The sequence below is a fragment of the Sciurus carolinensis genome, chromosome 8 (assembly GCF_902686445.1).
Source record: "Sciurus carolinensis chromosome 8, mSciCar1.2, whole genome shotgun sequence".
NCBI lineage: Eukaryota > Metazoa > Chordata > Mammalia > Rodentia > Sciuridae > Sciurus > Sciurus carolinensis.
Window position 1 is genome coordinate 97316102 of NC_062220.1, and position 16451 is coordinate 97332552.

General features: G+C 35.0%; 1 protein-coding gene across 1 annotated transcript in view; it reads left to right on the plus strand.

The window, feature by feature from the left end:
* The first annotated feature begins 960 nt into the window (after window positions 1-960).
* The window catches only part of Pou6f2 (POU class 6 homeobox 2), a 463599-nt gene continuing 448108 nt past the window's right edge, over window positions 961-16451 (plus strand). The window contains exon 1 of the mRNA XM_047561027.1: window positions 961-1065. Within this exon, the coding sequence (XP_047416983.1) occupies window positions 961-1065 (105 nt within the window). The remainder of the gene's footprint in view (window positions 1066-16451) is intronic.

Sequence of the window (16451 nt, forward strand, 5' to 3'; positions counted from 1 at the left end):
TTCAAATTAACTCTACAAAATCACCAAATTAATGGATACTATTTACGACTGAGTTTTCAGAGAGCAACTTTGCAGTATCTGCACGGTTGTCTTCTGAATCGAGTTCTGATCTTAATCTTGAAAGGGTTAAAAATCTACTAGGTCATATTCATGTATCAGAATAACTGACCCATAATACACTGACAATCTGTCCTAGAGTGTTTAGAATCAAATAGCTTAAATTCAATGGAAAAAAGTTAAAATATTTGTTATCACATTACATCTGTTTAGATGAGCTGCAAGTAAATCATTTCATAACCTTTTAGAAGATGAAAAGTTTAGTGACTACTATTTACACTCTTTGAATATTTTATATTTGAATGGTCATCACAGTTTACACAAATGATTGTATATATCTATTTCAAATAAACAAATATCAAAGAATCCGTGTTATGTGATGGTTAACATTTCAAGCTTTTCTATTAAAAGGACTTTATACAAAACTACAGAGATTACTGAGTATTGTCCAAAGGTCATTTAGAGATTTTGGAAATAAAATCATTAGGGACAGCTTAAGAGAAATAAGGCAATGAATAATAATTTTTACATTTTATGCAGTGAAAATCAAAGTCTTGGTTATCACTCACATGAAATAGTTAAATTTTTGTTTTTGTTTTAAACATAGATTTCTAGAGCATTTAAAAAATCCTTACAGGTTTGTTAAAACCTTTAGCGGAAGATTACAGTCAATGTTTTGTCTTTGGTGAATAGCTGTTTGTCTCACTTTATTTACTTGGTATTGGATATTTGTCAATGTCATTTCATATCTACAGAAAATTCTTACGCTCTATGGAGGTAGTGAATGTGTGTGTGCTTGTCTGCCGGAGGTCACATGACGGTTTCATCCTATTTGGTGGAGCAGCTTGACTTTTTTTCCCCTTGCTTTTGGTGATGGTTGTGAGTGCAGAAGTTGATTGACAGATGCATGCCAGAAACCCCCATTCTCCTTTTCAAAGACAACATATGATGGATTGCGATCTCTCAGCGCAGCAGGACACGGGGACCATGCAAGCTGTAATTGGTCAGGTATGGAGTCAGCCATTTCTCAACTCCCCTTTTTTTCACAAGGGTCTCACCATATGATTCACATAATTCATATTTACTGTACCATCTTTCTATCTGTATCTTCAGCTACCTGCCAGTGTAGTGCTGAAAGTGCGAAAGGCAAAAGGCACCCATTAAATCTGGTCAGCAAACCTCAGCTTAAAACTTCAATGCGGTGCTCTTAAACAAAAACTAAAACAACAACAACAACAACAAAAATCGAAGAACATATGTAATTTATGATTTGGTCTGAATGTTTTAAAAAAATCCATTCTCAGAATTTATTTTTTCTGTTTACATTGTGATCTCTGAAGGAAATAAAGTATGAGAAGAGAATAAAGTCTCATGTTTCCAAGGTAGTTGTTAAAATTTTTTCTAGTGCTATTCAGTATTTTTATTTGGACTATATTCTTCTCTCCCCTTCTTCCCATATGGAAAATGTAAATATAGAAATACAAGTGCCTTTACTTCTAACCCCGATAATGTGTGATTGAGCTTGGTAAATGTAGTAGTAGTAGTCGTCTTGGCTGCTGCAGAGGGACAGGCTGCAAATTAAACACTGCCACAATCTGAAAGGTCCAGGTGGTCCGCTCGCGGTTCCTAATGCAATCCAGCACAACAGCTTTAATAAACAGCTCTATTTAGTTCCTCCTCCCGTATCCTGGGAGGTGAACTGGTCTGGGGCTGCTGTGATGAAATGCCAGAAGAATCTCTCTCAGAGGCCTCACAAGCTGATTTTTAGAGCTTTCCTGTTCTGTCGTCTTTGTCTTCCAAATGGGTCAGTGAGTCCTACTCTCTCTGCTTGGTGCTTTCTGTTAAATCGGTAGTTTATGTTTGTGTTTCAATGTTTGCGTTGTAAGCTAAATGAGAAGAGGAAAGGATCGTTGTAATTTTCATTTGCCTTCCAATAAACTGAAGTGGTGAAAGGAATGGTAGTACCCTGCTGCAGAGGGAGGCTGATTTTTCTGACTATGATGGGGGTGGGGTGAGGAAAAAGGGAATATATATGGTATGGTGGGGGTTTTTTTGGTAATTTTGTTTTGACTAAAATTTCTCTAAGTTACCCATGCTTACTTAAGAATTGTTAACTCATAAATCAGAATGTGGTTACGAATATTTATGAACTCTTAAAAGTTTTTTAATTTTTTATTTTTTGCCCACTTTCCAATCAAGACAAACTGGCAAGGTGATGACATAAAATGTGTTTGCTGTCTATTAATAGCATGGTGGAAAATATACCATCTTACTCTGTTTTCAACAAAATTATAGCAAAGCACTTCAGGGTTTTGAAAGCACATGGTTTATTAATACCAGCATGCCTCATAATGTATTTTTAGATGGAAAATGTCAGATATATAATACCATGTTTCCACAGGCTCACTCTATTTTTTTAAAAAAGTACATGTTTGCTTCAACAGAAAAAATATTTTTTAAAACTTTCAAGTTGTTTTTTGTTCTCCTGGCATGTATAAATTGAAGTCTCTGAGCATACATTTGTCAGGAGAAAATATGCAAAGTATTTTATACACTGTCAGTACCTGTTTCAGTATACGTGTTCCTTGATGAGCAAATCTATCAAATAGAGCTAAATAATTGTGGTGTAGGGAATCAAATTCATATCTGTTAAAGTAGATGACCTTTTTGTATATAAATAAAACGTGAGTCCCTGACAACTGTTCGGTCCTGTTTAATAAAACTTTTTTTCTTCGATTACATCTCTGTTCTATATGACATAAGTACTAGTACTTATACTGTGCCAAATTGTTCTGCTTTAGTCACAAATAAGAAATAGAATTTCCTTTTGTGTATGTTTCTGGTGAAAACTCAGAGAAGACACTTCTAGTTTGTTATTCAAAATTTGTATTGGATATCAACTGTAAAGGTGTATAATTTTAAATGGTTCTGGCATATACTTTTTCAAAGGAATTGGTTTATATTTTATAGATACTACACTCCTAACTTGTCAGGATTTAAAATCAGTTATTATTATTACACAGTTTTGTATTTTGTGTGTACTCTCAATCATTTTTAAGGTTCTTTATGCCCAGGAACTATAAATGCTAATGACTTCTTATAAATACTCTGTAAATAGTTGCATCAAACTAGCCACATGTTTACGGATGTCATTTTTTAAATAAATTATTTGCTTAAAACATACTTCTTATCACATTAGTAAATTTTAAACCCATTTTCCTGAAGATTATAATGATTTGAGTGCTAAAAATATACACACTAGAATGCTTAATTTTAACTTTTGTTTGAAATTGAGACACCAAGTATTCAGAAGGAAATAAAAATACTGTACTGTCTTACTATATACTATGAAAGTCAGAAAATTTAAGTGGAACCCATATCTATAAGTATAAAAAGAGAAGTTGTATACATGCTTGAAATTAATTTATTTTAATTGTTACAACATAAGAATATTTACTCAAATGATTACTTCTAATAATAAGGAAAAGAAAGAGAAAACAATTTTTATTGCTTTGTGGTCACCCGTAATTAGAAAGAGATGGTTTCTTTTGCAGCTCTTGATTTTAATATCCTCTTATACCTACTCAGCAGGAGTGAACAGTCCCATTTGATCATGCAAATGTTTGTATTTGCTCCATCTCTAACACATATTAAAATAATAATATTTTCTGTTCCTTTTTATGCCCTATTTCTGAGTCCTGTTCCTAGACAGCTTTGAGTTGGAGAAGCAAATAACCACTTTGCAGTTCTAGTTTCCATTCAGAATACTGAAAGATTCCCATGAAATATGATCTTTAGATTTTTTTCATTCACCTCTAGGATCAAATATCCACAGTTCCCTCCATGGAGGGAAGAGCAGACTTTTCTGTGTTGCTGGCCATGATCCAGCTGGGGCGAGAGTACTGGCTTCACAGAGTAGATATTGCTCATATATGCCTTTCCCCCAGGATTTTCCCTCCCTCAAGCAAGCAATTAAGCAGTCTAGTACTCCAAAGAACAAACTCTCTGCCTTAGTATATCAAGATCAAGAAACTTGGTTCATTCACACCGTTTTTGGAAATCAGACTGGATTTTTGATAGCAGTTATCCATAGCAAGCTTCCTAACCCCTTGAACCTCAGGATGAATTGTTATCCTTCAGATGGTTTTCAAATCAATTCAAACTAAACAATTAAGGAACTTCTGAGCCATGGGTTTGAATATCATTTGAAAATGAAGGTTTGCATTTCTATCTTTCCTGGTCATTAAATGTTTACTGCATCTTTTCATTTTTGTGGACTTGAGCTTGTGAGTGACAGATTAGTTCATCAGTACTGCACATTTCCTTTTTTTTTTTTTTTCCTTCTCACCTCATGCAGACAGGTCACCATGTCCAATCCTCTTTCTGGCACTTTGGTCCCCAGAGAACCTGGCCAGCCTACCATCCTGATGTGCAGGCTTGAGGGTCTGGGATGGCTGCACATAGTCTTATCTATAGTGTGACTTCTGCAAATGTTACAGAACAGAGAATATTAAATTAGGTGTTAATAAAAACTATAGATGAGACAAAGCAGATAAAAATATCAAGTATATTTAAGACTTTGCTAGGAACCGGATTAAAGTGCTCATGGGTACACTTCCAGTGACATTGCTAAATACTGGTAGGAGAACAAAGATACCAACATTTCATATTCTAATGGAATTAAAAGTGCAATCAAAAGCACTTCTGTTGTCCTTACCTGTAAAATGGGTCTTCTTCCCCAGGTAGATGTAGACAGTTTAAGGCACTTTATATCTGTGCATTGGAAAGCTTATGTAGGTGTCCAAGAGAGTACTCCCTAAGTGTGTTAATGGCTCAGAGGGGGATTGTGGGCAACCGCAGGTGTGTGTGGCTTACAACAGAATAATGTGCCTGCTTTTTACATTTGTCTTTTGATGTCAAAATGGAAAAATACTTCATTGTACTGGTTTCAGAACACTTAATTTTATCTATTATATTTATTAATATTCTCTCTTGTTTCAGAAAGTATTCAATGTAGCTTTAAGAATAATTTACTTCCTTAAAAATACTCAAGCTGATGTGAGTGAGACAGAGGTCCTCTAAGAAGAGGAAATTCTAGCAGAAAGTAAATTGCAGATTATCCTCAGTCTATTTAGACTGATTTTTATGGCCTATATATAAAAATTAAACTTTGGGGCTAGCCTAACCCTATTTTACATTGTCAAGCATAACTCTTACATACTCTAAGAAAAGTTATTTTTGTGTGTATGAGTGCCCTTAAAAGAAACCTGACATATTGCTTTATTCTTCAATAAGTCAGAATATTTTTAGGGTGTGAAATCATTACTGCTTGAATTTAATTTAAATGAGACTACTCCCCCCCCCCCCAGGGTATTATAACACTAGAAAGGCACAAATTCAGGATTATTCTTTATGGTGCTTGTATTCCTTTGGTAAGTGCTAGAATCACCAATACTGAATTTGTGGTATGTACTCCTTATTCACCCTTAACCACTTTACTTAACTCTCTACCCAGAGGAATTTAGTTTGTTTTTTTTTATATTTTATCAAATGTCCTCAATTTTTACTACCTTTAGATTAGTTTTAAGTTGGAGCAGGCATTTAAATTTTAAAGTCAGTTTTGTTCATTAAAGTTTATCAATATATTAATAATATTATACAATAATATTAATAATACCAAACAACCATTATAGGAAGTCAGGTCTTAAAACTGAATTTTCTTTTCTATCCCCAAAATCACTTAAGGAAACTTTTATATGTACTATTCAGACACCATTTCTAATGCTTAAGAATTTAAAGCTTTTGGAGTCTTCTCTCCAGAAAATGCAGAAAGGTTACTGCAACACAAATACAAATGCTTGCAAAAGAAAGTTTGCATGTAATAAGTTTTCTCTGCGTAAAATCTGTAGTACATGTTTTGGAGGTCAGTGAAAGAAAGCATTTCTTCACTGATATTTTCTTTGCTGTGTAAATTTCATGTTACCAGATAGTTTAAAGCATCTTTCTGTTTTTATTTTTGTTCACCAAAATTAGAATTTAACATGTTTTCACATGTTGAAAAGCTCCATTTTTCAGTGGCATTATGCTGTGTAAACTGTTGCTTTTTTCTAACATTTGTGAACTAGGAAGTAAAGTTGGAAATAAAATGCAAATAAAAAAGGATCAGACTTAAAGAATTTGAAAATAAACATTAACTATAGTTTGAAAACTGAAAGAAAATCCAAATTATATAACTTCTAAATAATTTGTATTTACAGCCAATCATTTATTGGGAGATAACAGCTGTCCTAAATATAAAACTCAAACCAGCATTATGTTCTTCCCCCACTTCCTTCTCTTCCTCCCCACTTCCTTCCTTTCCTGCCTCTCTCCTCCCCTCCTACTTCTCTCTCTCTCTCTCTCCTTCCTTCCTTTTCTTTTTATTTGTAGAATTGTGTTTTCAGTAAAATAAATCAGAGTCAAGTCTTGTTTTGTGAGTACTTGTAAATTGCTCTCTAGAGCCATATTGTCTTAAGCTGATCCAAAATTATAATCAAGATTTGTGCCAGTTTTGCTTTTTACGCGTTTCTCTGCTTCTCAGTTTGAAGGAGGTATTGTAAGGCACTATCGTTGTATTTTGTAAGCCTTCATTCTTCTATTATTTTTCTTGTTCTTCCCAATTCTACAATGTCAGCCAATTATGGTGAAATTTGTTTTAATTTTTATTTGATAAATTCCTTCCTGTTTCCCCCCATGCTTGTGTTATTTTCTTTATCCCATATATCAATGATATTGTTATTGCAGAGCAAAATTTTTTTGTGTGACTAAAAAACCTTTGTATATAAGTAGCTGCAAAATAATTGAATATATCTTTGGTTATTTATATTAAAGGAAATCCTCTAGGTTTTAAAACACTTTAGTTCTCAAGTTGCCTGGTCTTTAGAAAATAGCTTTTTGTTTTATCACTGGCTTTAAAACCCCCATGATATGAAGGACTCTTTCTTCACCAGAGAGAGATTAGCTGTTGACACTTGGTACTGATTCCGGGTGAGCTGCAGCCCTACCCTCCAGCAGCACTTTTCCAATCATAAGATCAAGGGGAAAAATTGAGGATCAACAGAATATTTTAAAATTTCACCTATTTTCAATTTATTTTTTCCTTAAGGGGCAGATTATTCCTGTGGGAAGAGGAACCCATACAATTTCCAGCTCTCTCTTCCCAGGGTCAAAGATGCAAATAAATGTGGTGACACCTTAAATGAAGAGGATAGGGTCACTCAAATGCTCAGGCATTTTGTCCTCTTCCTTCACTGTCATTTTCCCAGCAGCTTTTCTTCTCCTTTCCACTGTAATCCAGAGTCAGTGATGAGTAATAAGTGAAAAGTGAATCTTTGTGGGCTGCCCAGGCAGGAAAGGACACCGGAAAGAGAGACAAGACCTGAAGCAAAACAAAGCAAGCAGAAAACTCACCAGCATACTTGCTTCTTTACTTAGTATTTTTATGGAGCTAGTTTGTAAGCTTACTTTACCTCACCCTGCAATTGAGATTACATAAAGAGTGAAATAATATTTTAGAACCAGAAAAATTAAAGTGAAAAACAAAACAAAAACAAAAATCTTTGCAGTAACTTGTATTATACATGAATTTCAAAATTAAGGAAAACTTTAATTTTTTTCCCCTCTTCTGAGGATCAAATCCTGGGCCTGGCACAAGGGATCAATTATGAGCTACATCCAGTCCCAAAGAATACTTAAAACAATAACAGCAAAAATCTTTGGAGATTTTTATAAGAGTTTAGCCAGTGCTATGGTGCCATGCAAGAGCAGCTTATTACAGTAGATATTTCTGGGGCTTAATATGATGTTGCCTCTCTTTTTTTTATGATTTTGATTTTTAATGCATAATTAGACACTATTATAAGAAGAAAGCATTTATCTCTAACACTTAAAAACTTAGAGAAACAAGTATATCTTAAAAACATTAAATACCTGTTAAAAGGTGTTTTTAGCATTGATCAAAAGAACTCAGACAAACTTCTCTTTAAAAGATCAAAGTGCATCATTTATAGAGAGTATAGTCTTCAGTGCAGAATTCATATACAGTTTTTTTAAACTAAATACTTTATTGCCGAGAGTGAGAGGTAAATATTATACCTGCACAGAGTCTAGGGTACTAGCAGTCCTAATGGATACTGAAGGTATATGAAAAAAAAAAGTAGCTATTTCTTAGACTTTCAGTTTCATTCCTCTAAAACTGAAGGCAAATGTGGGAGCAGACACACAAAACTAGACTATGGCAGGCCAAACTTGCTTCCGACAGAGCTAGTTAATTTTGTAAGCCTTAAATAATACAAGAAAACAAGACTCTTTCAACCTTTTTTTCCAAAAGGTTGAGAGTTGGGACAAATGTAAAATGCTGCTTAATGTGCACGAATAAAGCCAAGAACATCAAACTCATTTCACTTAGTGTCAGTCCTGATGATTCATCATCATGGTCAGGGCAAACTGTGGTCTCTGGGCTGAAACAATTTTATCCATTTTTTTTTTAAACAGAATGTTCCAGCTTGGATCTTATATCCTTAGGGTTACAATATTGAATTCTGAATCGGGAAACTTAATCTTGCAGCCAGATTTGACAAGAGGCTGGTTGAATTGTAGGCAGAAGTGATGATTGTGGGATGAAATGCCCCAGGTCAGAATTTGGGAAAAATAGGAAGTTTTGTGGAAATTTGGCTGTTGTATAAGAACCCCAACTTTGACAATTTCTCTTTGCTCATATATATCAGCAGATGGTGTTCAAAGGTCTTAAAAATAGATCACTGCTGTATTCATTTTCTCTGTTTCAAATCTTTCTGTAGCAGAGCTTTATCCATTTTTAGTTGTATTTCTTAATGTGGTTCTAATATTGCTAATATAAAAGACATCTATAGTAATATCCAAGATATCTGGGAATAAAGGATACCATTATTGGTTAAACTAAAACAATCACATTTTGTTCCTTAGTAGAATGTTAATGCCATATTCAAGAACTAAAGTTGTAGAGTTTTTTTGGAAAACTTTTTTTTTTTTCATTTGTAAGCAAACTTAACATTTAGATTTCTAGGATCTAAAGAATTTGGAGTAAAAATAAAATGAGGCAATCTGTGAACTTAATTAGTTAATAAACATACTTTCACATTTTATAAGTAATTATTTAACCTCTAATCAATTATTTAAACTTTAATCATCTAAAGATATTTTGTCTCTTCAATTTTAACACATGAATTATTTTGGTGTTACTGAAACTAAGTTGTTTAAGAAAATGGTAAAATACCTTGCAACTTTTAAACATCAAGATTATCATAGGAATCAATCAGATGCTGTGGCACACGCCTATAATCCCAGTAACTTGGGAGGCTGAGGCAGGATGGGAGTTCAAAGCTGTTCTCAATAAAAAGCGAGGTGCTAAGCAACTCAGGGAGATCCTGTCTCTAAATAAAATACAAAATAGGGCTGGAGATGTGGTTCAGTGGTCAAGCACCCCTGAATTCAATCTCTGGTTCACCCCTCCACAAAAAAAAAAATAGAAAGATTATCATATGAATTTGAGTACACAGTTGATTAGTGCACTGCAAAGAGATGATTATTGTGCTTATTTCCTTACAGAAATAAGGAAGGTTTATAGTATTTCCATTATACAGTTACTTTGTGTGAGTGCGAAGATTTATCATCTGGAATTGTTTTCTCCCTTCTTACCATTCTCTAGCCTAATGAATTTATTTAAACAGCTAGTTCAGGTAGAGCATGTGAATAAAGTTGACAGAACAGTTAGGTTCACAGAACATGAACACAATTCACATATGCATGTGATTAAGGGTAGCTACATAGTATATTTTAAAAAATTATAAAAGTAATCCATTCTTCTAACAACCAGCTTTAACAGCCAAGAAAAGTATAAAGTGGAAAGTAAAGTACCCTATCATTCCTCTCCCACAAATAACTGTCAATAATTTCTTATATATCCTTCCAGGAATTTTCAATGCAAGTGTAAGCATAGACACTATATATACAATCCAATATTATACATGGAGTCCTGCAACTTTCTTTTATATTTAAAAACATATTTTGAACATCTTTTCATGTTACTTAGACTAGCTCTTCCATTCTTTTCTTTTTTCTTTTTATTAAGAGTCAGGGTCTTGTATGTTGTCTAGGTTGGCTTGGGACTCCTGGGCTCAAGTGATCCTCCTGCCTCAAATTCCTGAGTAGCTGAGACCACAGGTGTGCACCACCATGGCTGGCTCTAGATCTGCGTACTTCTATAGTATTCCCTTTTATTAATGCTCAGTGATTTATTTAACCAGTTCTCTTTTAATAAACATCTAGTTTTTTAAAAATAAGCTAAACATGGCAATTAGTCTAGAAAGTAGAGATGTTTCATTTTTCTTAACAGAAAAGTTTCCAGAAAATCCCAATAGGATTTGCTTTACTAAAAGATCTCACAAATAATGTCTTCTAAGAGAAAGTAAAGTATAATATTTAAAAGTGATGATTAGATTTATGCCATGAGGAAAGATATTAATCATTTATATGTTGAACATTCAAACCAATTAAAATAAAAATAAAAATCACAATATTGCTTAGCAATGAAGAACTAAGAATGAGAGAATGACATACAGCCAGTTCTCAGTAGGATACATTATAACATAAAAACCTCTTGTGTTTTTTCCATGCAACCAACTCAGTTGAACAAAATGCATAACTTATTTTCTTTCATGGGCCTGAATGCTTTTTATTAGGATAATTGACATAGATGTATGTTTCTAGTGCATGATTCTGTTAGTATATCTAGATTAGTGAAAAAGAGACCAGAAGAAATTCACGGTAATTAATGTCAGTTAAATGTCTGCTTTCAATACTTTATATTGTCAGACCAATCTTTCAACTCTGATTCATAGGTTAAATAATGTAGTCATGAGAAGGACTCAATTAAAACTAATCAAATTTGACCCTTGAATTCCACTAATTTAGTGTTTTGATAGGTTAGATAAAACATGTACTACTTAAATATTAAAGAGAATGTGTTAGGAGTTGTGTTTTACATTTCTTTTAGGATATGTCTCTGCTTACTCATCTTTAATCATGTTACCTTATGCAGTGCTGGGGATTTGAACCTAGGGTCTTGTGCTTGGGAGGCAAGCACTCTACCAACTGAGCTGTATCACCAGCCCCTCATGTTACCTTATGTATACTAAGAAGAAAGTGAAGCCAGTAGTAACGATGTCCTATAGTTTAAATAAGAGATGGAGTGTGAGCTATGACATCTCCTGCACAGATGTCCAGAACTCGTTTTATGGAGCTGCCTGTTGTGGGGATACATGCTTTTGCCTCCTCTCTTCTTCTTCTAGGTGCCAGAGCAAGTATCCTGGATTGAAAATACTCATACTTCACATACTTCATCTTTCAGTTTCAAAGTAGCTGGTTCCTTTCCCTAGAGCTCAAAATAGAGTCTCAAGAACAAATTGTAGAGTATGCCTTTGATATTTCCAATCTCATGAAACCCACAGCTCTAGAAGTAGGTGCAAATCATCCTTTCTGTGTTATGGAAGTGGAAACTGGCTCAGAGAAGTTATAGATCTTTTTTATAGCCATGATGCTAGTGATAGGAAGAAGTGATATTTGCACCCAAATATTCTTTCTAAAGGTTCACTGTTTCCCTTCTACTTCAATCTTAACTCTGGCTGCCTTTTAGAACCACCAGGGGCAACCTTTAAAAATCTACCGATTGTTGGACTCGTTTTCAGGAATTCTGATTCAATTTCTCTGGGTGGAACCTGCATACTGGTATTTTTAAAAAGCTTTGCAGGTGCTCACTGGTAGAGTGCATGCTTAGCATATGCAAAACTCTGGGTTCAATCCCCCGATAAATTAATTCAATCCCCTGATAAATTAATTAATCAGTTAAAAATTTAAAAAAGCTTTACAGATGAGATTAAAATGCACTCTATCATAGTATCTCTTAAACTGGATAAACGTTACTTTAAATTAAAAAAATGGGTCAATGAAGATTGGATTAACCCCCCCCAGTCATAAATCAATAGCAGAAGAGAAATGAAGAAATGTAGTCTTATAATCGTGTGTGTGTGTGTGTGTGTGTATGTGTTTCAGTGGAAATCTTGTAATCTTTGTTGAATATCTGAAATAATATTTAATAACATCAGTCATCGAGAAAAGGGCTAAATATTTAACCATCTCAAAAATAACACTAGTAAATAATCCACCAATTAGTGAGCACTTACCAGGTGCTATCACTTTGCAAATATAATTTAATCTTCATAGCAGGTCTATGAAGTAGGTATGTTATCTCTATTTTATTGATTAGGAAGCTGAGACTAAGGAAGTGGTACAAGATCACATGCATAGTAAGTGACTAAGCTAGAATTTGGGCTAAGAATGTTGGAGCCAAATGAAAATCATAACCATTCATAAAGTCACAGATTTGACTCAAAACATCACCTGTGGAAAGTAGGACATTAGTATCAAGTCTTTGCAAAGGCAGATTTTACTACAGAGAAATCTCATTTACTCCCTCTCCCTCCTTCCCTTCTCCTTTCCCTCCTATCTTCCTTCTTTTCCTTTTCTACCTCTACCTCTTTCTCCTAAGAATTCACAACTCAATTATTTGTTATACCACATACAAGAATTTATTGTTGGCATCCATATCTGTTATAATGTGTCTCTACAAGGTGGCCTTGAAGATGATTCTTTCATAAACTATAAAATAATAGAGCAGATGGTGAATGGAAGAGCAAGACAGTGTTCTTCGGTCGGTTTCTGTTAAATGAGCTACTTCTAACTGAACAAGGAGTCACACTGGCCTCAGTCGACTTCTTAATACTCTATAAGACCCTCCTTCAGCCAGAGCAGACCTAAAATAGTGTGACCAGGAGGCACAGGTCTATGTGTTAGAGGAACAAAATTCCCATGACAATTTCAGGAAGGTTTGAAAACACGTTTATATTATTATAATCCTGACAAAGTCCTCACTATTTGAGATTAATAGGTTCAAAAACTCTTTTGTGCATCTTTTAACTGATTAATGTTCTATCAATCATGTATCTATGTGTTCATCTTTTAACTGAATTTGAAGTCAGAGTGTTAAATTTGCAAGATGCCTTCTTTCTGTATCACTTTCTTCACAAAAACTCAACTAATTCTGACCAAATACACATAGGCACTTCTAAATTCATTTTTCTGTCCTAATTATGATCCTTAATGTTATCATCAAGGATTAGGGTGATGGGATTCTACCAAAGTACTACATATATCATAACTCAAATTTGGAAAACTCTTCATATTTTTGTGGCATTTCTCCCATTTCAATTTTTTGAAACCAAATTAATGAAGGGTATCTTTTATCCTACTCAACCATTTCCAACTAAATTTCTTCCTGTCCAATGGTATTTTAAGAATTTGTGGTTGTGGAGGCAGAATGGGGTCTGAAAAAGAAAAATCTCTTCTCTACGTCGTAGTTTGAAATTCTCACCAAACATTAATTTGGCTTGTATTTGAGAGTTATGAATGGAGGACCAAGTAGAGTTTCCTCCCAAATATCTCCTTTCACTTTTACAAATACTTCAGTTATGTCAGACCTCATGGATATATGGATAGGAAATAATTTGACGACTGGGTGAATTGAATAGCCATGATCTTCAACAACATACTTGCTTTGGAACATCAGAAAGGAACACAACCCCTGTTAAAGCTAAAGAGTGTTTTTTTGTTGTTGTTGTTGTTTTGTTTTGTTTTATTTTTCCCAGAGCCTGTAATCCACGGTAGTAGATTTTAAATCTTGCACAGTCACTTTTCCACACCTACATCCCTCCTCTCAATGAGCACTCTGAATCAAAGGGAGGAGACATGGTCATCGTTCAAACCGATGAGCTGAGTGTTGATAGCATCTACTGCAAGAGCCCAGCAGTGTGGGAAATTGGGTTGAACCTGTTAAGAGGAAGTCAAAGTGAGGCGTGTGCTAGAATCCAAGATAGCAGACAAGGATAGGAGTCGATTTTGTGCATTAAGATCATTGAGGGTTTCTGATACAGTCACATCTCTCTTCCTTCAATATTTTTGGTGGTTTTCTTTCTTTCCAGTTGAATCAAATCTTTGTCAGACCATTTTAAAGGAAATGCTGGAGGTGAGAGATCCTGCTGCTTTCTGTTTATTTGCTTAAAGCCAGCACCTTAACTTTATATCATATCATAGTACCAGGGCTCAAATTATGTTTTTGATCAAATGAACAGAAGAGCATGCCCCTGACCTGTCAGCAATTAAGTGTAGGACAAATTACTATAACATATTAATAAAAATGAAGTTTTAAGGGGTCAATAAATAAGACCCTTTCTTTAATTCATGAGGTTATTTTTACTTGATTAGTTATAAAGTTTTTCAAAAACTGTGACTTTCAATCTACAATTGTGACTTGATAATTTCTTGTGTCCATACAATTTTGATCTTGGGACAACCTACCAGAGGAACGTTTGGATCTCATGAAGAGAGTCAGGGCTTCTGCCTCCTATTGGAAGTGGGACAAAGATGCAGCAGGTGAAGTCCCCATATGGAAGTGGGGGACCATGGATGTCAGACTCTTATCAGGCACCAAGGTGATGCAGAATCTCTCCTCTGGCGAATGAGAAGTGTGTTCATAGGAAATACTTCGTAAATGAAACAAAGCTCCTCCCACCACCCTTTACCTGGGCAATTTGTTCCTGCCTATTTTTGCAGGAATTGAATGCTATCGGTGTCTTATTGGAGTCATTGTCAGATTAAAAAGCCAATCAAAGGGATTTGAATAAAATGAGGTCCTGAATTTTCTATATTTTCAATGTAGATGGGTACAGAAATATTTTTTTTCTCCTGCTCCTTCCCTATCTTTCTCTTCCTCCTTTCCTTCCTTCCTGTGAAATTGGACCGTAACTGTCTTAGGGTAGGTGAAGAGTTGAAAGAATTGCCAGCAACTCTACAGGTTTTCCTCTACAGATGCTGCACCTTCCTCTCCCCACTGTGCCCTGCTTTCCCTGTCATCTCTCCTGTCTTTCCAGAGTGCCTCCTGATGGGCAGTGGGAACTCAATAATTGCTGTGGAATGACTAGTTCATCACAGCTACCCTTTTCTCACATCTCTCTTGGCAGAATGCTCTTCTCACGTGGTTTTGAAGCTTTGGGTTGCCTTTATTCTATTTTATGACCTCTTGATACTTTTTGTCTGAAATTCCCCCCACCCCCTTTTTTTTTTTTTGGTTCTGAGTATTGAACCCAGGGGGCATTTAACCACTGAGCCATATTCCCAACTCTTCTTTGTATTTTATTTAGAGACAGGGTCTCACTCAGTTGCTTAGCACCTTGCTAAATTGTTGAGTGTGGTTTTGATCTTGTGATCTTCCTGCCTCAGCCTCCTGAGCTGCTGGGATTACAGGCATCTACCACTGTGTCAGGCTCCTTTGGGTTTGTGTGTAATGCGTGTGTGTACGTGTGTGCGTGCGCGCGTGTGTGTGTGCGCACACGCGTGTGTGTTTTCTGCTCCCAGTTTAGTTTCAGAAGGTGTAAATGAGGCTATCCTTGAACATGGTCATTTCCAATTTTCATATTGATTCTTATTCATATTACATGAGGCATTAAATTTAGGCAGCCACCAGCAAGGTATTCAGCAGATACTTACTTTTAGCATAGTATAATGCTGAATCTTAAACCATGAAAGGAGTACACAGAGCTATTTAAAAGACCTTAAAAGATAAAGGTGAGTGAAGTAGGAGGACACAATTTATGTTTCAAATGTTTTCACTGACTAAATATTAAGTTGTATAGGAATCGAATAAATTAGACATGACCAAAAAAGCCTGACTGGAAGGGCAGCTTATAAATCTGATACTGTGCTCTTCAGGAATTTTGTAAAATATATATCTTTTTTTTCTTCTGCAGTGCTAGGGATTGAACCTAGGGGTCCTCTACCACAGAGCTACCTCATCAGCTCTTTTTATTTTTTATTTTGAGATGGGTCCTTGCTATGTTGCCAAAGCTGACCTTGAACTTGCGATCCTCAGTTGCTGGTATTACAGGACATGTGCAGTGTACCTAACAGGAATACTCTCATTAGATTTGTTGAAGATAAGTCTGTACTAACACTGTGTCACCTTTAACACATATTTTTTAAAAATATTATCTGGGTGGATTTTGTTACTGCTCACTTTTGCAATGCTTTGTGCAACCCAAATCCAGTGACTATAAGCAATTACCATTTTTTTTCCAGTCTGGGAAATGGATTATTCAAATCTCTTTTTAAAACTTTTAATACAAAAGGCTATAGAGTAGCATGCTAATTGGAAGCTTCATGTGTACTTACAAACTGACAAAGTTAATGAATAATAAAATATAATGAAT